The sequence below is a fragment of the Prunus mume genome, linkage group LG6, assembly GCF_029339155.1.
Source record: "Prunus mume cultivar Tortuosa linkage group LG6, ASM2933915v1, whole genome shotgun sequence".
Lineage (NCBI taxonomy): Eukaryota > Viridiplantae > Streptophyta > Magnoliopsida > Rosales > Rosaceae > Prunus > Prunus mume.
The window spans coordinates 15,971,607-15,995,611 of record NC_142703.1 but is presented as its reverse complement, the minus strand read 5'-3'; the positions used below and the strand labels follow the sequence as shown (position 1 = coordinate 15,995,611).

Below are 24,005 nucleotides of genomic sequence, written 5' to 3'. Positions count from 1 at the left end.
ATATTTTACACTTTATACATTACATGGTAAGATACATGAGTGAATTAGTACCATATAAAGTTCCTATGAGGTTCAAATTTTTCACTATCTTCATCATCTCTATGTGTAGAGTAAGTATATTGTAAAGAGTATTCATCAAATGATAAATCCCCAAAATAGTTTTGCATGTAATTGTTAACATGTCACCCATATAAATATAAATATTTTAGCATATTATCACTAAAACATAAGTAATATATGGTGGTTAAGGTATTGGAGGAGTCTAATGGGAGGGGTTCAAATCCTCTTTGTGTTTTTTTTTATCCCCTTTTTCCCTTCTTTTTTTCTTCTTTTTCCGTTTTTTTTTCCTTATACATCGATATTTTAGCGATATTACACCGATATTTTGACAAAATATTGCTAAAGTGTGAGCGAAATTATCAACATCGATATTTTCCGATATTATCGTCGATATTGTCAATATTTATACGATATGTACATGAATATATTCCGAAATATCCGTGATTCGAAAAACCGAAATATCATCGATATTTCGTCGATATTATCGATATTTCAGACTATTTGGTTGGCTTATCTTGACGATGACGAAAGTGTTGCTCACGCGTTTTGTGTACAACTAATATGATATGCCTAATTGGGAAAGTCGTTTCTGCATTGGCTTTGCGGCGACATTTTCCACACTCACTTATAGTACTGTGCTTGTATTGCTGCTGCTTTCAAAGGTCCATACTTCCCCTTTACATGCCAAATCTAGAAGAGGGAGAAATTGAGAAATCACAAAAGAAATCTTATTATTTTGGTATAAGTTTAAACATAGAAATCTTATTATTATGAGAAATGTACCATTAATAAGATCTTTAAAATGATCCTAAAAATAATTTTTTTTTTTTTTTTTGGTTCATGTGTAGTTATTGTTTTTGAAGATGAAGATTTGAGTATAATTTTGTAAACCAAAATAATTCCTTTTTTTTTTTCCCCATGGACAAATACATGTGTGCGCAAAAGCTTGGCGGCGCACGAATGGACGCTCAAAAGGGAATGATGGATATGGTTCAATCCAAGGTAACATGCGATTGTCTTGAGAATTCGGTAGCAAATGGCATTTTCCTTGTGGTTAAGCGAGATCATTCTTTTGTTTTGTAGATCACGTGGGCAGAAGCATACAAGGTGGTCCTCACTAAAAAGACAAAATGGTCACACATGTTAGAAAATGGTCAGCCTTTTTTCAATAAACAGCTGAAAGGCAAAGGACACAAGTAGACAAACAACATCACAGGGAGCCACCAGGGCATAAAAGAAAAACAAAAGCCACAGGGGTAACGGAAGAAAAAAAACAAGAAAAACCAAAGCAGAAAGTGTTGGAAAAAATGGGTACAATTGCTATATTTTACACAGAAATTCAGAAATAATCATTCAATTCATGCTTAAAAAATTATGTTTACAAACATACACAATGAAAAATCACATAACTTGGATTAGAAGAACCTGAATAATTGAATTGAGGTAAGTGTTGGACACTCTGACCTTAAGACGAATTATACCCCACACAGATGCTTATGGTTACTAGCGCTTGCCTCCCAATATACAACGACTTATGTCCTTTTGAAAGAAGCACTACAATTCACAAGTACTCTTTGAACCAGATTATGTAGGAAACCCTTTCACAGACCATAATCATTGACTATACAAAGACTCTCTGTATTCAAATGGATAAACATTGACTGAATCAATTACCTTATTAATTTGAGGAAGACTACTCTATTTATAGATGATAAAGAACCCTTCCCAAAACGTTGGTTTGAAATTTCATTCACAAAAACTATTTTTCTTTGTATGATTATCTTAGAATGTAAGATATTTTTGTAAATTTTTAATTATGTAAAATTTTGTTTGAATGCTTACGTATTACAAAATTAATTCTTATAATAAAAAATAAATTTAGTCGTTTAAAAATTTAGACACAGAGAGAGTGTGTGTGTGAGAGAGAGAGAATGAGTATGTTTTAGTCTTTTAAAAATTTAGATAACAGAAAATAAATTTAAGAGTGTAAAGGTAAGTTTGATTTACTGGATGATTTTAATCCACACAAACACAATCTCAATTCCCAATCACAAGGACAATTAATCCTTCGTTCAATTGCCCTAATTATTACTTAGAAATGTGAACCCTTTACAATAAGGCAGAAATACAATACGCTTTCAGGGAGGACCCTACAGGACGACCAATTTGGATACTCCTTTTGGATAGTAGTAGTACAACAATGCATATTAACAAGATATATATATATATATATATACTCCTTTTTCTTTTAAATAAGATCAAAGATTTAAAAATTAAAAAAACTAAAAGAAATGAAAGAAAGAGGGTGCAGCCGATCATATTACATCTGTTTTGTGACGCCAAAAGATGTTTTTATGGACCAACTTGATCTTGTAGTATTATTAGTTATTACTGATATAAAATGAAATTTTTATGTTCGAATTCTCCTTCTTGACCAATTTAAAAAGAAAAATGCTTCATGGGCAGTTAAGGTTTTGCAATTTTACATTGGTCAAGAAGAGAGCACCATATTTTACATATTAATCCGCATAAAGAGGGAGAAATATACCACGATTGCTTTTGAAGAAGACGTTCTTTCTTTATACAAATCACAATTTACAAAAATCTTTCATTACAAATATAAGAAAAATTTATGCTCACATGTTAAATTGTGATTGGCCTGAAACATAATAAGTTTCTAAGAGGCAAGCATTTTCTCACTTTTTGTTTCAACTTGAGCTAAAAAAATCTCTAATGGACCCAAGGGTTCTAAATGTCCAAGCCCAGCTGTAGGGATTGAGCAAAGTCCACAGCTGGTTTCAGTCCATGGAACCGAAACAAAGCTAAGCCTGAAATTGAAAGATCCACAAGAAAAAAATATTTTTTTTTATTAATATATAAACCATCCCACTTTGACTCTCTTGTAATTTCGTCTTCTCGGTTCTACTTCCCACTGTGCTTCTAATAAACCTCTAACTTCTTCAATTCTGGAAATGCCCCAAGTTATTATTAGTGAGTCAATTTTGTAAGAAATTGGTAAAGTTTCTCGTTGTTTTATATGTTACATCAATTTAAATAAGAATTTATTTTATTTATTATTAGTAGTTCCAATTTGACACTCTAAGCACAATAATTGGTATCAGAGCTTTTATTGGTTTTGATTGACGAATGATAAATCGGAATTCGAAAGTGTGCATCTTTTATCGGAATCACAAGTTTCACATTGCATCGGTAATAATTTGGTTGCTAATGTTTGCTTTGATGTTCCATGACTTTTTCTATGGAATTAGATGTGTTGTAAAAGTACTGACTGGATTTTGAAGAGTTCTGTGCCGCTGCATTAAGTGTTCATCAGCTCGAGGCACTTGATCATTGCGAACAACATGCTCGATGTGTATAGTTCACTCTTCCATCACAGTAATGATTTACTAGTTTGCTCCACATCCAGAGAAAAAGAAGAATTTGAACTACTGCAGTTAGTAATGTTCGCAATCCTGATTTTAGTTGAGCTCACTGTATGCAATTTCAATGCTCAAATTCGGAAAAATGGACTTGTTATATCATATGTAGGACTATAATATAGGTGTAGTGTAGGTGGCAGGAAAGCTGCATGGCATATGCCCTATACTGACCTTTGACGCCATATTAGTAAACACCATCTGTGACATGTTGATTTGCCTTCTCTTTTAATCCCTTCTTACTTTTACCATTCGAGAAACAAAAAAGAGTTTTAAGGCTCGGTACAATTTGGAATGTAGCAAACTGAGACTATTTTTATTTACGCTCTCTTCAAAATGTGTTTCAGGAACTTGGATTTGGTCCCTCAATCCCGCTTCTTGTGGTTCTCCATGACTGGATTAGGCACACTGATGGGAACTTGGATTTGTTGCATGGCGTGTCCAGCCAGATGTTCGTGAAAGCACAGTGAAGATATAGAGCATTATTTGTGTATGCGTTTTAGCCAAACGAGATGTGCTATGTGTTGATAGACATGGTGCTTGTGCCCGATGATTGAATTTCAAGATTTGGAGATCTGGCAAGATGGCCAATTTACAATCTGCTTTGGCACACAATGAAATGAGGCTTCCCTGCCAATTGGTGGAGAGGGGTTTGAGCTTCCCATACACTACAGGTGCAAGCTTGGTTACCAGTTTGAATTCTGTGTTGTTGATACTCTGAGTGTAAAGCTGTAGTTAGTTTGCCTAAATGGGTAATTACATATTCTTCAATTCGTTAGATGCATTGTACACGTTAAATTAACCTCGTCTCCAACATCTGTCTAGTTACTGTGAAACATGCTTGAATTGCCTCAGTGTTGTAAAACTCCTCTGGGACTTCAACTGAAAACTTGCTTACTTTTCAGAGCGATGCATCTAACTCAGACAAGCCCAAAAGTTATTTTTTCTTAATGTCTTTTTGCTTTCATTTTTGATTGATACGGCTCTAACTACTTGTTTCGACGACTCACCCTACGTTGTCATTTCATGATTAGAATTGTTCATTTTTAAGTAACATTCAAGGATTACTTTTGCAAATGACCTCAAATGCAGGGCAACTAATGAGATTGACCCTATGAAAAACCAAAAACCTAGAGGTGCTAAATTGGATTCCAGCAAAGACACCCACTATACTTTTACCAGCCATCTTTATGCTGCTTTAGCTCAAAGAAAATCAAAACCTACATAGACGACATACTTGAGAGAGGAGAGCAAATTTGCACCTGCCCTTTTTGAAGCAATTGGGACATCAAAGCTTTCGGTGATCATTTTCTCGAAAAACTATGCTTCATCCACATGGTGTTTGGATGAACTAGTGCATATACTGCGATGCAAGGCAAGAGGGGACAGTTTGTTCTACCGATTTTTTACTGCATCGACCCATCACATGTTCGAAATCAGCAGGGAAGTTATGCATATGCATTTGCTCAACTTGGAACAAGTTTCAAGGACAGCACGGAGGGAGTTATGAAGGTGCGCAAGTGGAGAGATGCTTTGAAGGCCGCAGCCAGTATGGCTGGGTTTGATAATTCAAACAAAAGGGGGTAACTAACTCTGCTATTTCTACTTGTGACCATTTAATTCAAACAAGATTCCTTAAGGCTAACTAATTGTTTGTCCTCATAATCATATTTGCCAGGACAGAGGCCAATTTCATTGAGAATATTGTCTGTTGGTGTGTAATCCTTCAGCCGAGTTTTTGGAGCTAAAGGAATTGTGTCTGCTCTGTTTTCATTTCTTTTAGTTGTTTAATTTTTTTTTTCTTCAGCTTTATTGTGCACTCTTGGATCACAGTCCAAGTGTTTTAATCTCTAGCATAGGATTAAGTGACATGTGTAAGCATCTAATAGGATGCTAGAACTTGAGCTTATTGTAAATATGGTACAGGGAAGAATCTCTCTTTTTTTCTTCTCTCTGCCTAACGATTATAACCAAACAGTGGAACAGATATGAAATATACAGAAGCATTTTTCATTCTCTAGAGCAACGCTCTCTCTCAATTTTTCTGTGATTTTCTTCTTTGCTCCCAAAATATCCAAAATATGAAATGCTGAAACAAAGAATTCTAACATGGTATTGCGAGCCAGGTTCGATTGCTTGAGCTGGGCGTGAATCTGTGATTGAATCGAAGAAATTGGGTTTTGTTTGAGCTAAACTTGAGCTCATCTGAAGATCGCGATTTCTCAAATCCAATGTCTAATATGGCAGGATCGAATACCTCTGAGCTGCGAACTCCAATTTTCAATGGAGAAAATTATGAGTTCTGGAGTATCGAATGAAAACTATTCAAATCTCATGGTTTATGGGATCAGTGAGAATGGGTTAAGTGACCTAGATCGAAGAAGGAGAAAGAGGAGGTGAGACACCGAGAAGTCTATGGTGGTTCGGACTACGATGAAGGATGCTCGTGCACTTGGATTGATCCAAAGTCTTTGTTTGAATCGGCTATTTCCAAGGATTGTGAATGAGGAAACTTGAGGAGCTTGGGATATTCAAGTGAATTGGAGGAGATAAGCAGTACGAAATGTCAAATTGCAAGGGCTGCGTAGGGAATTTGAATATACCCGCATGAAGGATAGTGAATCTTTATCTATATATCTAGTTAGGTTGTTTGATATAGTAAATCATATGAAGAGTTATGGTGAGGAACTATATAGAGAGAGAATTGTCCAGAAGCTATTGTTTAGTTTGCCTAAATCTTATGATTCTATCTGCTCTGTAATTGAACACTCTAAGGACCTTGAAACTCTTGAGGTTCAAGAGGTTGTTGCTTCACTGAAGAGCTTTGAGCTCAGATTGGATAGACACACTGAGAATTCTACAGAAAAAGCCTTCTCTAGTCTGAATGTTGGTAGGAAAAACCCTGAAAATGGAATTGCTTCTGCAGATCAAATACCTCAGAAAAATTGGAAATGCAATGATGGAAACAAAATGGCCTGCAAACATTGTGACAGATTTCATTATGGCAAATGTTGGTATGAAGGGAAACCTAAATGCCATGGTTGTGGGAAGCCTGGACATATGATCGAGATTGCTATGGACACAAGAATGTGCAGAGAGTGAATTATGCAAATCGGAGGAAGATTGTGGCACTTTGTTTTATGTGTGTAATGCTGCAACTGATGTGAAGGTTAATCACTTTTGGTATATTGACAGTGGTTGTAGTAACCACATGACAGGAGATGAGGGACTTTTGGTCAATATTCAAAGGAATTTGAGCTCTAAGGTGAAGATGGGAACTGGAGAAGTGGTCCCAATTGCTGGAAAAGGGATTTTGGTGATAAAAACTAAGTTAGGCAAGAAGCACATTCATGAAGTAATGCTTGTACCTGCCTTGAAGAAAATCTGCTTAGTGTTGGGCAAATGATGGAACATGGCTATCACCTTGTGTTTGGAGGAAATGTGGTGAGTGTTTATGACAATCAGTCACTAGAAAATCTGATTGTGAACGTGCAGATGACAAATAACAGATGCTTTCCATTGACAATAATGTCTGCGAGTGAGTTGGTCCTAAAAGCAAGTGTCACACATTGCTTGCAGACATGGCATAAGAGGCTGGGGCATTTAAATGAAAGAAGTATAAAATTGCTTGAGAATCAAGGGATGGTTCATGGCTTACCTCACTTGGAGCAGAAGTCAGTTGTATGTGATGGTTGTATGCTTGGAAAACAGCATAGGGATTCTTTCCCTTTGGAATCCACTTGGAGAGCTTCAAACCCTTTGGAATTGATTCACACAGACATCTGTGGACCAATGAAAACAGAATCACTATCTGGAAACAGGTACTTTCTAGTGTTTACAGATGATTTTACTAGAATGTCATGGGTGTACTTCATCAGAAATAAGTCAAGTGCATTGGAATGTTTTAGAAAATTCAAAGCTATGACTGAGCTGCAAAGTGGGTATAAGATAAAGGCTTGAGAAGTGACAGGCGTGGAGAGTTTCTATCTGGAGAATTCAACAAGTTTTGTGAGGAATCAGTATTCAAAGGCAGCTAACTATGACATATTCTCCACAGCAAAATGGAGTGGCCGAGAGGAAGAACAGGACAGTAGTGGAAATGGCCAAGTCCATGTTGCATGAGAATGTGTTCCCTATGAGTTTTGGGCAGAAGCTGTAAATACAGCAGTCTATTTGCTGAATAGATGTCCTACCAAGGCTCTTAACAAGATAACACCATTTGAACCTTATACTGGCAGAAAACCAGGAATTGCCCATTTAAAAATATTTGGATCTCCTTGTCATGTGCTTATTCCTTCAGCATTGAGGCATAAGCTTGAAGAAAACAGTCACAAGTGTATTTTTGTAGGCTATGGTCTCTATGAAAAGGGATATAGGTTGTTTGATCCAAGTACTAGGAAGATAATTCTGTCCAGAGATGTGCAATTTGATGAAAATGGCTTATGGAAGTGGGAAAATACAAATGAAGAAGAGATGGTAGTCATTTTGCCTACTGAGAATCAAAGCTGTGAACCAAGTCAAAGCTTGGATACATCACTGCAAATGGATGAAGAAGTCACATTACAAGCTAAACCAAGTCAAAGCTTGGATACACAAACTCAAATAGTTGAAGATACCACTCTGCAAGATGAAGGCATAGGTGAAAGTTCTCATTTCTTTGATCACACACCAAAGAAATGGAGAAGTGTAAGTGAAATCATGGCTAAGTGTAATGTGTGTATTGTGGAACCTGAAAATTATGAAGATGCAGCTCAAGATGAGTCATGGAGAAAGGCAATGGAAGCTGAACTGGAAATGATAGAAAAAAATGACACTTGGAAACTTGTCGAGAGACCATTTGCTAAACCTGTGATTGGTGTTAAGTGGGTCTACAAGACTAAACTGAATATAGATGGTACTGTGCAGAAAAACAAGGCTCGTTTAGTGGCTAAAGGCTACTCACAAAAGCCCGGTATTGATTACAGTGAGACTTTTGCCCCTGTGGCAAGGCTAGACACCATTAGGACTTTGATTGTTCTTGCTGCACATAAGGAATGGAGCTTGTATCAACTAGATGTGAAATCTGCATTTCTTAATGGAGTTTTAAAGGAGGAAGTATATGTGGAGCAACCACAAGGATTTGTAAAGAAGGATGAGGAAACAAAGGTATACAAGTTACACAAAGCTTTGTATGGTTTGAAGCAAGCACCAAGAGCTTGGTATGACGAGATTGATGCCTATTTCAACAAGGCTGGTTTCAAGAAAAGTCCAAGTGAGGCAACTTTATATGTTAAGGCAAAAGGTTCAGATGTTCTTATTGTTTCTCTATATGTTGATGACATAGTGTACACGGGTAGCAGCTCTCAAATGATTGAAGAATTTAGGAGAGATATGATAGAACACTATGAGATGACAGATTTGGGAGTATTACACCATTTTCTTGGAATGGGGGTGATACAGTCTAAACAAAGCATTTTCTTGCATCAGAAGAAGTATGGACAGAAGCTGGTTAAAAAATTTGGTTTGAAAGATTGCAAAATAGTGGCTATACCACTTGCAATGAATGAGAAGTTAAGTAAGAATAATGGAAGTGAGGCTGCAGATGAAGGAGAATATAGACAGATTGTGGGCAGTTTGCTCTACTTGACTGCAACTAGGCCTGACATAATGTTTGCAGCTAGCCTCTTGGCAAGATTCATGCACAATCCCACCAAGAAACACATGGGAACTGCAAAAAGGGTATTGAGATACATTCAAGGAACAATAGACTTTGGAATTGTATTTGAGAAAGGAAAAGAAACTACTCTTATTGGCTATTGTGATAGTGACTGGGCAGGAAGTGAAGATGACATGAGGAGTACCTCAGGGTATGCTTTTACTATGGGATCGGGAGTGTTTTCGTGGGCTTCAATTAAGCAAAATACAGTTGCTTTGTCTACAGCAGAGGCAGAATATATAAGTGCTGCAGAGGCTACTTCTCAAGCAAAGTGGCTGAGATTTGTACTTGAAGATTTTGGAGAAGAACAGATTGAAGGAACACAGATAATGTGTGATAACACATCAGCAATTGCTATGGCAAAGAACCCTGTTTTCCGCCAAAGTCAAGGCACATTAACAGAAAGTTTCATTTCATTCGAGAAGCAATTCAAGCCAAGAAGATAGAACTTGTCTCTGCAAAACTGAGGAGCAAATTACAGATATTCTGACTAAAGCTTTGCCTAAGGACAGGTTTGCATACTTAAGGGAATTACTTGGTGTTAAGTCGGCTAAAGGATTAGAATGGAATGTTGGTGTGTAATCCTTCAGCCGAGTTTTTGGAGCTAAAGGAATTGTGTCTGCTCTGTTTTCATTTCTTTTAGTTGTTTTTTTTTCTTTAGCTTTATTGTGCACCCTTGGATCACAGTCCAAGTGTTTTAATCTCTAGCATAGGATTAAGTGACATGTGTAAGCATCTAATAGGATGCTAGAACTTGAGCTTATTGTAAATATGGTACAGGGAAGAATCTCTCTTTTTTTCTTCTCTCTGCCTAACGATTATAACCAAACAGTGGAACAGATATGAAATATACATAAGCATTTTTCATTCTCTAGAGCAACGCTCTCTCTCAATTTTTCTGTGATTTTCTTCTTTGCTCCCAAAATATCCAAAATATGAAATGCTGAAACAAAGAATTCTAACATTGTCGAAGATTTTTTGACCAAATTGAATTGCAAAACGTCAAGTGATTTAAAGGGCCATTATGCTTTAATTCACCAGATGTTTTCACTGTAGGTATTTGGGGCATGGGTGGTATTGGCAAGACCACTCTCGCTGATGCTGTGTATCACCGACTTTCTTCTAAATTTGAAGCTTCTTGTTTTCTTGCAAATGTTAGGGAGGAGTCGGAAAAACATGGACTAAAGCACTTGCGAAATGTCCTGCGTGAGATATTAAACGAAAAAGATTTACGAGGTTGAGAGATTATATTATTTTGAAGCTATCGAGCTCATTCATTTGCATGATTTGAAACATAACTGTACTGAAACATGTTATACAGAGGTATTCAGAATGGTGGTCGATTATGCCGGAGGCATGCCATTAGCTCTTAAGATTTTGGGTTCCATATTCCTTCACTGCGACAACAATGAAGACTAGAAAGATGAATGGAATAAGTTGAAAAAATTTCCCAACCAAGATATTGAGAATATGTTGAGACTAAGTTTTGATGGATTAAACAAAAATGCAAAGGAGATATTTCTTGATATAGCATGTTTCTATAAAGGGATGACAATAGATTTTGCAAAGGAAATGATAGATATAAGTGGTTTATTTGCGGATGGAATTAAAGTTCTCGTTGATAAGTCTATCGTATCAATTTCAAGATGGAACGGCCTAGAGATGCATGATTTGGTTCAGGAAATGGGTAGGGCAATAGTTTACGAACAAGGTATTTAAGAGCCTAGAAAACGTAGTAGGTTGTTCATTAATGAGGATATATGTCACGTTACACGTATTGAGAAATAATACAGTAAGAGCCAAATGCATTCACTTTCTTTAAAAAGAAAATTAACATTTTTGTGAATTTTCTATGATAAGACACCTAGGAACAAACTCATGTCAGATACATACAAATGTAGTTTTGATTAAACTTTGTTGTATATTGCATTATCATTTATACTTTGCTCTTATGGTCGGGGAACTGAAACCGTTCGAGGCATATTCTTTAACAGATCTAAGATTGGAGAACCACACTTGGATTGTGCAGACTTCAAAAAGATGTCTAATCTATGTTTACTCAATCTCGGCGATTCTAGCTTTGGCAACTATTGCCAATTAAAAGTTTCTCTGCCCAATTCTCTTTGTTTATCTTTCCTGGTAAGAATATCCTTTGAAATCTATGCCATCAAATTTTTTTCCAGAAAATCTTGTTGAGCTTCGAATGCACGGCAGCAAAGTTGAGCAACTTTGGAATAAAGACCAGGTATATGCTTATTTCGCTTATTATATAAAATTTAGTGTGATTATTTCTTCTGTCTAAGTTATTAAGTCTTGTCATTTCTCCCTCCCATCATTTGTAAATTGAACTGACAAATTGCAAAAGGTTAGTGCATCTCCCTCCCACCATTTGTAAATTGAAATCTCTTCCCGAACTTGATCTCACTGGTTGCTCTGAATTTGAAGACTTCCCAGAAATTTTGGAGCCGACATGAAGTTTCTTTCATTAAAAGGAACAGCAGTTAAAGAGCTACTCTCAGCAATTGAATGTCTCTTCGGTCTCATTAAAATTGAACTGACAAATTGCAAAAGGCTTGCGAGTCTCCCAACCAGCATTTGTAAGTTGAAATCTCATCAAGAACTTGATCTTACTGGTTGCTCTGAATTTGAAGACTACTCAGAAATTTTGGAGCCTATGTACGAATTTTCTTTCATTAAAAGGAACAGCTGTTAAAGAGCTACCCTCATCAATTGGAAATCTAACTTGGCATAAAAAGTTAGATCTTCTTCATTGCGAGAACCTTGAGTTTGTCCCAAAGAGCATCTACAATTTAAACCGTCTAGTTACTCTGAGGTTTGATGGTTGTTTGAAACTTTATAAATTGCCTCCCTTCTCAGTCGGTTTGCACTCTTTGGAAGTATTAAACCTCAGTTACTGCAGTACATTACAGATCCCTTCTTTGCTTGACCTCATTACGAGATTTAAAGCCAAGTGGAACCATGATTGAGAGCATACCTGCAAACATCAAACAAGTTTCTTGGCTATTTTGGCTGTCCCTGATCAATTGCAAGAGCCTTCAATCTTTACCAGAGCTCCCCTTAAAGCTATATTCTCTTAAAGCGCTGCACATTGCTTAACACAGTGTCAAGCCCAAGGACTGCACTCACACATGGGTTGGATGCACAACTTAGAATTATGCGTTTGGCATTTGCCTCATCAAAGTTTGACAAATTTGAAGTAGCTTCATATGCAGTACTTTCCAAAGAAATTGAAGTAGCAGCAGATGTAGAACTTGAAGCAGAATTTGAAGACGCATCAGATGTAGAATTTTCCGAAGAAATTGAAGTAGCATCAGATGTAGGAGAAATTCCAAATTGGTTCAGCTATCGAAACGAGGGATCTTCAATAAATATCAAGCTTCCTCCAGATTGGTTTTCTTTGGTTTCGCTCTGTCTCTTGTTGTTGGATTCGACAACTATAATGTTAAAGGGAGTTTAGGGTTTGGATGTAAATTCAATTTCAAAGCAAATAATGGAAATAGATGAATTTTTGGCCTAGGATTGAAAAATGAGAAGAAAAGAGAGAGTTGCTTTGCTTTGCGTCAGACACAACGGCGTATAATATCACAAACTATGATCAATTAACCATTGCGGGCAATACCACCACTACCATTAATTATCACAACTGGAATAGTGTTGAATTTGTCCACCCAAATAATCATGGGTAGGGTCCACCTCTTGGCTTGAGGCAGCGAGGTCGGTGGTGGGGTTTTCGTTTTTGCCCATGAATGGAACAAGTTCTGATACCAGAATTGGTAGACTGCACAGAATTAAAAGGGAATATGCGGAAGGAATTGCATTTATTCATTGACTGGTCCAAAGGATGACTTAGAGGACTTGAATCTAAGTTAAGTTGATTCTTCTGTTGCATTTATTCGTTGATAAGCTTGTTGGCCTACAAGAAAACTGAGTTGTAATGATTGAAAGCTTCCTCTATACACACACGCATGCTCACTCACTTGACCATGTTATAATGATTGGAAGTCTTTTCTTTAATATTGCTTTATTGCTTATGTTTGGTCCGAGTAGAAACCCAAAAATTAAAGAAAGAGTTAGGAACCAAAACATTGGCTTGAAATTTCATTCACAAAAAATATTTTTCTTTGTATGATTATCTTATAATGTAAGATATTTTTGTAAATTTTTGTTTGAATGCGTACGTATTACAAAATTGATTCTTATAATAAAAAATAAATTGTCTTTTAAAAATTTAGATAGAGTGTGCGTGCGCATGTGAATGAGTATGTTTTAGTCTTTTAAATTTAGATAACAAAAAATAAATTTAAGAGTGTAAAGGTAAGCTTGATTTACTGGACTCTAGTACTTTATGTGAACCTGCATGTATTAAAGAGGTGGCTAATAATGGCGTCAATGCGTCATATGTGTACAAATAGCAGTATGGAGAGGAAAAGAGAGAGGAGCTAAGGAAGATCGAAGATAGAAAGGCATGGTTATAAAAATAAAATAAAAAAACTTAAAGTGAATAATCAATAGAATATAGGTTAATTAACCAACCAAAATCATACTATCTTTTTTTCAGGACAAAGTTATCTCATTACAGCGACAAGACTGACAGGAATGATTAGGAAAGGAATCAATGTTCAAAGAAATGGTGCTTTTGGAATTTTTAAAAAAGACTTAAATAGAATCAATCCATCAAATTACGCCCTAATGCCAAGTGGTCCAGACAAAATCTCAATTTAATGATTCACAGCTTTCTCTTCTCCTTTTCTTTCTCATTCAGGTTGTGCTTTTTTCTTTTTCTTTTTCTTTTTTCCAAAAGATGGAAACCAATGTTTACATCAGCAGCCAATAAATAAAATAATGCATCCAAGAATTAAGAAGATATATATACTCTTTTTCTTTTTATGCACCAACTTGATCTTGTAGTATTATTAGTTATTACCGATATTAAACGAAAGTTTTATGCACTGATATTAAATGTACAAGTATACGCATTTGGCGTTTTAATCTTCATACTAAGTTTTATTTAATTTTGATCTAATTAAAATTGTTGAGTGCTGAGCTGAGCAAGCTGCATCATCTTCCTTAACACTTTCTTTTTTAATTTTTTCATTTTGTGCTCTTTGACTAACAGAGTTGAATTGATAGTTTTGGATGGTTTTGGGGATTGAAAGTTCATTCATCGCCTACAAATGAAAACTGGGTTTTTGGTCTGGAATTAATGGGAGTTGGTGCAAAAATATGTGGATTGACTGCAATTTGGTTGAATTTGATGGATCAGTTTGCTAATCCAGACCAATCTTTCAGCCGTTGAGGGGACATTGGTCATGTTCGGAGGAAATAACGGGCCCCACATGTATCCAGAACGACGACTCAGAATCTTCTCTCTCTCTCTCTCTCTCTCTCTCTCTCTCTCTCTTCTTCTTGGACTGAGTGCATCAAAGTGAAACTGAAACTTATATCAAGATCTAACCATGAAGCTTGCAACTTTGATCGCTATATGCCCTGCTCTGCTCTGCTAGGTGGCAGGTTATATAGGTGCCAAGAATATTGGCCACCACCAGGGAAAAAACTTACATGGACTAGATGCCAAATGCCGGAAATAGAAAGATTTTGTCAGACCAGAGGTTTGTCCTTTCGGTTTGGTAATGATGACCTTTAGTCATTTGCCTCTTCTCTTGAAAATGCTCGCCATGAATTAAAAAAAGTTAATCAATTAATAATATATAATCACCAGTTGCATGGGAATATAAAAACAAAAGATTGAAGATAATAATATGAAACCCTAACCCCTATCCCATCACTCGCCAGTCATCGCCACTTCTCTCTCTCACCGACCCCAATTTATTTTTCGTCAGTACACTTACAAATCCTAAACTTTGCTTCTCCTTCCAGACCAAGAGGACCATACAAGATAAATACCTATTATGGGTGACAACACCTGATTGGAATTATTAAGGATGAGGGAAAAGATTTGGCTTGTACAGTGCAATGCGATATTGAGTTCCATGTAATAGGCATTCCTCCGCCCAGAAATAGAGCTCATCCCCAGCTTCAATGCCTCTGTCAATGACAAACGCTGTCCATCCACTAGACTGGAAAACTGGCTTTCTACCCCCTTGTCTGCAGGATAATTTGAACTCGTAAACGTTGTGCGTCTGTTTGTCGACAACTCTGATGGGGATATCACGATCTGGATCCACCGGCGGCAGCATTTCAAGCATGGCGGTGGTCACCACAAGTCTTTTAACATCGCTGGCCGTCAACTTTTTCTTAAAACGGTCATGCTCCATCTCCATGTATTAATAATCTGCTCTATAATCCCCTTCTATATATAGAAAAAGAGAGTGTTGATTGCAAGCTTCTTCTCCACACGTGCATCGGGACATTGTCATAATGATTTGAAGTTTTTCTTTAATATTGCTTTATTGCTCACATGTTGTGTTGGTTCGAGCCTCCTCAACAGCAAACTCCAACTACTTTAAACTCCCAGACCCTTGCTTATAATAAACCAGTGATTCCATCTCTAGTTTTGTTCATTTCCTTATCATGCCTCGTCTTTTTTTAATTTTAACTAGTACTAATTATTTTGATATAAGTTGAAATGTAGAAATATTATTATCATGAGAAATATAGCATTAATAAGATCTGAAGGAGATGTTTAAAATGAGCCTAATATCAGACATATTTTACAAGACATACTATTTACTAGTCACCAAAGTAAATTTAATCATGCTCCTTTTTTACAACATATGTTATTTACTTGAGATCTGTTGGGTTCAGAAGTTGAAAAAACAAGCGAAACAGGAAGAGAGAAAATGACAATTCAAGGCATTTACTATCATGTTTTATGCGATTGTCTTCATTTTGAGGGTTTGTGTAGCATGCACTAGAAGCAGGAAATAGAAAGATTTTGCCAGACCGGAGGTTTGTCCTTTCGGTTTGGTAATCGAGCTCTTTTTATTACCGATCTTTCAGCCCTTTGGAGTTTGGATGGGGTTTTTAATACTCATTCTGGCTTTTACGACCAAAATAAAAAATAAAAACTTATTCTGGCTTATAATATATTGATATATTCATATATAATTAATAATAAAGGGGTAGTATAATGAAGTCTTTTATTTTAATCTTATATATAGATGTATGCCTGCTTCATACAGCCGACATATCTCAGACCCCACTTGGAATCTTGAACCGCTACTACTAATTCTTCAAAGTTTCAATTTAAACTCAAAGAATGTCTTAAGTGGCAAGAAACATGATATATCCTTAAAGGTAAGTACAAGAATAGTTTACCAGGGTCGTTTTCAGTGCACACTTTCCACGTAGTAATTATCACATGAGATCTAAAGGAATTATAGGTTGTCCGGCATTTGGGTAACGCTAACTTCATCATTACTTTGTCATGGAACTGTTTTGGTCCCGGGCCCCCTCGTCATTTTAAAGAACTTTGTTCAAATTCTCCTAAAAAACATAAATGTTTGTTGGTTGATGAAGTTATAATTCTATTCAAGGTTTAGGGTTTAAAGAACTTGGTTCAATTTCATTTATACAAAGGGATATTGGGAGAGGAGGGAATCGTCTTTGATACAAGAGTAAATGTTCTTAACCAGATGAACTACAAACTATCATGCCCTTCTTTACAACTTAAGTACCGTCAAAGCTTGTGCTGCGAATTTGATGTTATGGGTTTTCTTTTCGATTTGATCTTGTGAGGTTTCTGCTTTTTTCCTTGGCTCATTCAATAACTGGGATTATTATTTTTACTCAATTGATCAACAATGGCAGCTCTTGTATTGGGTCAGTCCAGTAGTTGAAAACGAAAGCCAAGAGAGAGAGAGAGAGAGAGAGAGAGAGAGAGAGTGTGTGTGTGTGTGTGTGTGTGTGTGTGTGTGTGTGTGTGTGAATGAGAGTGTGTGTGTGTGTGTGTGTGTGTGAACGAGTGAGTGAGTGAGAGGTGTGCATATGCATGTCCAACTAACTAGTTATATGATTGGTGATAATTAACAAGCATGCATATATACTTTTCCCAATGGTATAACAGTGTTAAGGTAAGTTTGATTTACTGGATGATTTTAATCCACACAAACACAATCTCAATTCCCAATCACAAGGACAATTAATGCTTCGTTCAATTACCTAATTATTACTTAGAAATGTGAACCCTTGACAATAGGGCAAAAATACAATACGCTTTCAGGGAGGAAGTACCTAATCTAGCTAGCAAAAGGGTTTGAAAATTCATTCATTTCATAAGTTTGATGATACATTTTCTTAATAACAATAGTATATATTGGTTAATAGTGCCACGATGCCCTTAGATCACACATTGTGACAAAGGGCATGCTAGTAGTGTTCATGCCCCCTACAGAACCAAACCATGATATCTCAATAAAAGTGTTGGACGATGAAAGGCGTAAGGTATGCTAAAACCAGGCGCGGAGGAGAACTGAGTGATAAAACCTGAGCACTAGTGGGTGCATGTCGGCTTCACTCTCTCTCTCTCTCTCTCTCGGGATACATACAAACAAGGCATGTTTCCATAGGATACTAACAGCCGCTCCAAAAGCGACGTTTGGCAGGCAGATCAGGCTTTCAATAATTATGTTAGTCTTTTTAATAAAAAGTAAAAAAGTATAGCCTGAGCATTAGTACTTCAAATTGGTCCATGAGATCCTTAAACAAAAAAGAGTCTTGAGTTGAGTTGATAATATTGGCATTAGATGCTTAAAGAGAGACAGACAGACAGACAGACAGACAGAAAGTTTTCATCTTCACTTTCTCTCTCTCTCTCTCTCTCTCTCTCTCTCTCTCTCTCTCTCGGGATACATACAAACAAGGCATGTTTCCATAGGATACTAACAGCCGCTCCAAAAGCTTTGGCAGGCAGATGAAAAAGTCTTTTAATAAAAAAGTAAAAGGTATAGCCTGAGCATTAGTACTTCAAATTGGTCCATGAGATCCTTGAACAAAAAAGAGTCTTGAGTTGATAATATTGGCATTAGATGCTTAAAGAGAGACAAGTTTTCATACCCAAACCATTTGGGTATGAACTCAAGACTCTTTTTTGTTCAAGGATCTTTAAGCATCTAATGCCAATATTATCAACTCAAGACTCTGTTTTGTTCAAGGATCTCATGGACCAAACCAAAAAAATGTTAATTACTCCAATGTTATGACAATTTAGTATTTCCATGCTTGCGAATTCATAAACAATTAATTCAACTAATAAGAATACGGCCAATATGCTATATGAGTTTGAATCTAAAATTACTGATATACAAGTTAATATCCTTTTTCACTCAGTGAGACTCCGTTATAATTATTCACTTGAAACTTTTATCTGACTAGCCGGTCTACATGCAACCCTCACCACAAAAATAAAGTAGAAGGGCGAGGATAAATTCCCAGGTGCGCTGGGTGAGTGGAGAGCTGCAGTTTGGACATAAGCAAGTGGGCTTCAGCTTTCTTCCAAATGGGGCCCACTTGGTTTCAGGGCATCAAGTTCAACTATGAAACCCAACAGTGGTTGAGCCCAATTTAGAGCCCCCTTTAGAAATGTTTTCATGGGGCGAGTTTTCAACACCTTCAACTTCAAGCTCAAAATCACAAAACTTCCTCCTATTTTGCATAATGGCTCAAATTGAGATGAATTTTGCCATTCATACATTTACAAATTTACAACATGAATTAACTAATACGGAAGCAAAAACCAGAAAATAATGATTTCTTTTTTATATAAGCGATAATCTATTTTAAATTAATCTAAACTATGGAGAGGGGGATTCGAACTCGGGTGTAGAGTGGGAAGCATATCTACTCTAACTAACTTAGCTAAAGCAGTGTCTGCCAAAAAAATAAGGCTTAAATGCAAAAATGATCCCTATGTTTTACTACCTTAGTTAATTTAGTCTTTGTGTTTCAATTTGGCCAATTCGGTCTCTGTGTTTAGGACCGTTAGCCAATATTGTCCATTCCGTTAAATTTGTTGTTAAATACACATAATAAACATTTTTGTGTCTTTTAAAAACCTATAAAACTTTTTAAAATTAATCTAAAGATATTAAAAATTCATGAAAAGTAAATCATAACATGAGAAAACAAGAAACTTGAAGAAAAAAAATGTTGTCGGGGAGGGGATGGTTTGCCCAACGAATGGAGAGGTGGGAAGGAGAGTGATAAGAGGAGGGGCAAGACCAAGAGGGAGAGAAACAAACGAAACCAAAAACTAATACAAGGAAATCCCCACAGGAGACTACCTACTGAAACATTCAGAAACTGAAGGTAAGGATTGTTCTTGAGAGAGAGAGAGAGAGAGAGAGATATATATATATATATATATAGTGAGGTTTGATCGGAGTTGGTGTGGTGGGTTGTTGTTGGGAGAGAGAGAGAAGAGAGAAGGGTGGTGAATTGTGGCTGGGATTTGGAGATGGTGGCTGGTGGGTGAGATTGAAGGTGGTGGCGGTGGTTGGGATTAGAGTTGGTGTCTTTCTTTTTTTGATTTTTTTGTTTTACATTTTTATTTTTTAGTTTTGCTCTTATTTATTGAACTTTAATTTGTATTCAAATAGTTATTTTTTAAAATTAATATTTAAATAGTTTTTAATTCTTTCAAAAAAATTTAACGGAAGGGATAACATTGGCTAACGGTCCTAAACATGGGTACCAAATTGGCCAAATTAAAAATACATAGACTAAATTGGCCAACATGATAAAACACATAGACCATTTTTGCATTTAAGCCAAAAAATAATGAATTTAAGTGATGGAAGTGTAGCATTTATGAAACAAAATAAAACAAAAAAGAGAAAGAGAAACAGACACATTTCACTGAAGACATAAGGCGAGGAGGCATAAGTCTTTCGAGTATTGGATAATTATACACAAAATAATTATAACCACGCAATTCAAGCAAACTAATCAATCCTGAAACTCTTTTTATGTTTTCTTCCCCATATCATCTTTCTAATGATAGTGCGTGTTGAATTGCTTTTCCTCACATATTTGCTGCAATTCGAGCACGGTGATTTTCGAATTGGTGAAGTCACATGAACTTCATTGATAAGGCTATGAACTTTGTTAATTTAGCCAAAGTTTGATGGATTTATGCCTGTTGTGCTGTCATATAACGCAATTTTAGATGCAATAATTAGCATCAATTGTCTGCTACCGAAGAAGCACAAAAGGCAAACAAGGACCCGAAGAAGCATTAGGTTCTATCTTCCTTGTAGAGAAACTGCACATAATCTTTCTCTGCCCTACCATGTTCACTTGGCGGTGTTTTCAGAAGCTGGCATCTCGTGTTGCCTTAATGTATCTTGGGAAGCCAAGGATGTGGATTTGAAGCTGCGTCCGATGAGATTTGAAGGATGAAATGCTGTATATAACATGCCAGTTCTGTGATCAATCGTGAGAGGGAGGTTGTATACAACAGTTGTATACTCTCATATCTCAATTAGATCAAATAGACTGCGCAAGTCTTAACCTATAGACCAAACTAGGTCTGGGATAAACGCTGGCTTGGTTACCTTTGCAGAGCTTCTGTATCCTCACCAGAATTCTGATTGTATTCTTCTCTCAATAATTTGTCTCAGCTGTCCTTCTAATTTCTATTGATGGAAACATGAAAACTTCCAGGAACCTCAAGTCTATGGAATTTGCCATCAATCACGTGCCAAACAGTTCTCCGCGCTCTCTAGCAAACTCCATCATCCAGATTCTCATAAAAGAACACCAGTCTTAACAATGTCACCCATCTTGGAACTTAGACCTTGAACTCTCCTCCTGTTAAGGATAGAAGGCTATGTTTCACTAGCTCAACCAATTATTAGCATTTACTTTGGATTTAAGGAACATCACTGTATAAAGAGTAGTTTAGTTGTTGTTTCAGTATAAGCCTATTTTCGATCAGCATCTTAACTGCTACTTTGTTTCTGCTGTGAGTCATGGAAGAATAAAATCTCAGAAGGGTACTGTTGCTGGCAATGGCATTCCTTCCATTAGTGCTTCTCTACATAACTGGCCACATTGCCAGTGAAACTGTACAAGGGACAAGCACGAAACATATACTGTTATCTGAGAGTTCTGCAAGACCTGAACCCTGAGAGGAAGAGAGTCTACAGACACCAAGAACACAACCATGAAACTATTGAGCCTGGAACTTTCTTGGACAATCAATTTAGCTGATTTAAGCCAGAATAACATTTTAAAAAAGAAAAAATTTCATAAGAAAATGCAAGCAACTAACCCATTATAGTGGATCAAAATTCAAAATGCACCAAAGAAGTACTCTCATCAATCAATATGATACTTTTCAATAGTAATATTGCAATGTTAAGAAGTACACGATTGTAGGTAGACAGATTTCCTGCCAAATAGACATAAAACCACACCGGCTACTAATCCCCTCACCAGGCCCTGCTAAATACAGAGATGAGAAAGCAATGCTAGATAAAACACTAGTGAATTTCCACTTTTTCTACCAATCTTGTAATTTTCATTACCAAGTCAGTTGGTCCCAGCAACTATATGACAGTCATTACATATTAGCTTAATCCAAGTTCTACACCCTACACCTAAACTAAAAGGAAGAACAAAGATAACAAACAGGACATCCTTGCATAGAAATAAAGAAGGGTTAAGAAGCCATCCCTTTACTGAGGAAACATGTCCTATCTCGATGAAAGCCTCTGATGCAAATCATCAGCCAATGCTTGCCTCAAGCTTTCCCCAAAGTAGAAAAACGACTTCTCACTGTCAAGCACCCTCGGTGGCGACCCACTCTCATCAGGGTCCTTCCAGAGCTCCGGTTCAGGCTCTCTCGCAATCTGGCACAAATTATGCAACACACAACAAGCAACAATTGTCTGGGGCACATGATTAAGACCCACATTGAGGTCCTGCAGAATCTTCCACCTCCCTTTCAGCAATCCAATTGCTTCAACCACAACAGACCTTCCCTTCATAAGCATTCCATCGAACAGGTTCTGTGCAGGAGTTCCCATCCCATTTGGGGAAAAGGGTGTCAACAAAAAAGATAGCAAGGGATAGCACCAGTCCCCAACAATGTAAGGCCTCACATGGTGACCCCTCACATTGATCACCTTATCCCAAACAATATCACCAGAAGTCAGCCTATTATACAAAAGACTATCTCTAAAATGGGTTGCGTCGTCTGTGCCTCCTGGAGCTTTACACACACATCCCAGAAGATTTTCTTGTGATCAGCCACAACTTCGAGCAAAACCGAAGGGTACCCATATTTGCATTTGTAGTTTCCAGGCAAGTTGTGCTTGTGGAGCTTGATTGGGCTTCCGTCAATGGCGCCACACATGTTGGGAAGCGATGTGAGCTCCTCGAAAGCCTGGGTGGTCTCGATGAGTCTGCGGCGGGAGACCGGGATCTTGATGAACTCCGGGTAGAGCTTGGTGGCGAGGAGGCGGGTGACCATGTTGGTGATCTTGGAGACGAGGTAAGGGTCGAGGGAGTAGCGGGAGGCGAGGGTTTGCGCGGAGAAGCCATGGGAGAGGCGGGAGAGGACCATGGCGACGGCGTAGTCGGAAGGGAGGGAGAGGTTGGAGAGGGCGATGTGAGGCCGGAGCTTCTCGACGACGGTGGTGAACGGGGTAGGAGAGGCCGTAGAGGGAACGCCACTGGGCGTCGCGGAGAGGGGCTTCGAGGGACCAGATGTGCTCGGTGGCGAGGGCTCGGAAGGCGGAGACGGACATGGCGGAGGCGGTGGCCGAGGAGGTGCCGCCGGAGGTTGAGGCGGTGGCGGGGGAGGGTTTGGGGCGGGAGGTGGCGATGAAGGAGAGGACGGAGGCGATGGTGAAGAAGAGGAGAGGGGCGGCAGAGGAAGAGGTGAGGAGAGAGGTTGGGGTGGAGGAGGAGGAAGAGGAGGTGGGCGAGGGGGAGGAGGTGGTGGTGGTAGAGAGGAGGGAGGTTGTTGGGTCGATGGAGTTGTGGAGGTGGAGGAGATTCGAGAGCATTAGCAAAAACGATTCATCCATTTTTCCTTTTTCTTGGTTCTTGGGTTCAGGGTTTGTGTTTCTTCTCCTGTTCTTGGGTTCTCTCACAAGCTTCTTGGACTGAAGAAAGAAGAGGATCTGCTGCAGAAGGAAGAGAAGAAATGGAGAATTGGGGTTTTGAACTTCGGAGTTGGAGTCAAATTAGATCATTTTCAACTGAACTGGTGAATTTGAGCAAAATCATTGTTTGAGAATTTTTAATTTAGTATTTTGTTTTTTCATGTTTGGTCAGGTCGAGTTATTGAGTTTGAGCCCAAATGCAGATATTTAATGTCAGCTCAATCCCGGCTGACTTGTTTTAATGGACTGGGCTGAAGCTCATAGGCAAAGGTTAGAAAAAGGGCCGGAGTGAACTTATACCAAAACTACCCATTTTGCAATTTTTGTTAAACCAGAACCCATTTTCCATTTTCATCCTGAATTTCAATAATAATTGATGTCGTCCTCTAATTAGGTCCTTATAAATGTGATATTTATGATTGTATTAACAATGATTTTATGTTTAGGTTCATGTTTAGATTAATTGACCAAGGCAAGTATGCTTGTTCTTATGTACCGTAAATTCATCTCCTTTCATATAGATTATAATATTTTATACTCAAAAGACTATCGTTTGTATAAATAAAAAGTGGTTCCCTTTCAAGGTTATGGAGAAGAGAGATGTTGGATAGGCTTGCAAAATTGGACTAAGCTTGGTGGCAAGCCCAAGCCTAACTCTGTCTTCTGGGCTACGGACTGGCCCAGTCTGATATTATGGTCAAGCTCAACCCAGTATGTTGT

The 24,005-nt window shown here is 37.6% G+C and overlaps 1 protein-coding gene and 1 pseudogene across 1 annotated transcript; both read left to right on the top strand.

Annotated features, from left to right (window-relative positions):
- The first annotated feature begins 6,104 nt into the window (after window positions 1-6,104).
- LOC148916248 (uncharacterized) lies at window positions 6,105-6,903 on the top strand. The gene is made up of 2 exons (XM_089055085.1): window positions 6,105-6,586; window positions 6,693-6,903. Exons 1-2 carry the CDS (start codon window positions 6,105-6,107, stop codon window positions 6,901-6,903), a joined length of 693 nt encoding a protein of 230 aa, XP_088911211.1.
- A 4,759-nt stretch (window positions 6,904-11,662) lies between these two features.
- On the top strand, window positions 11,663-12,309 carry LOC148916247 (TMV resistance protein N-like; annotated as a pseudogene).
- The last annotated feature ends 11,696 nt before the right edge of the window (window positions 12,310-24,005 follow it).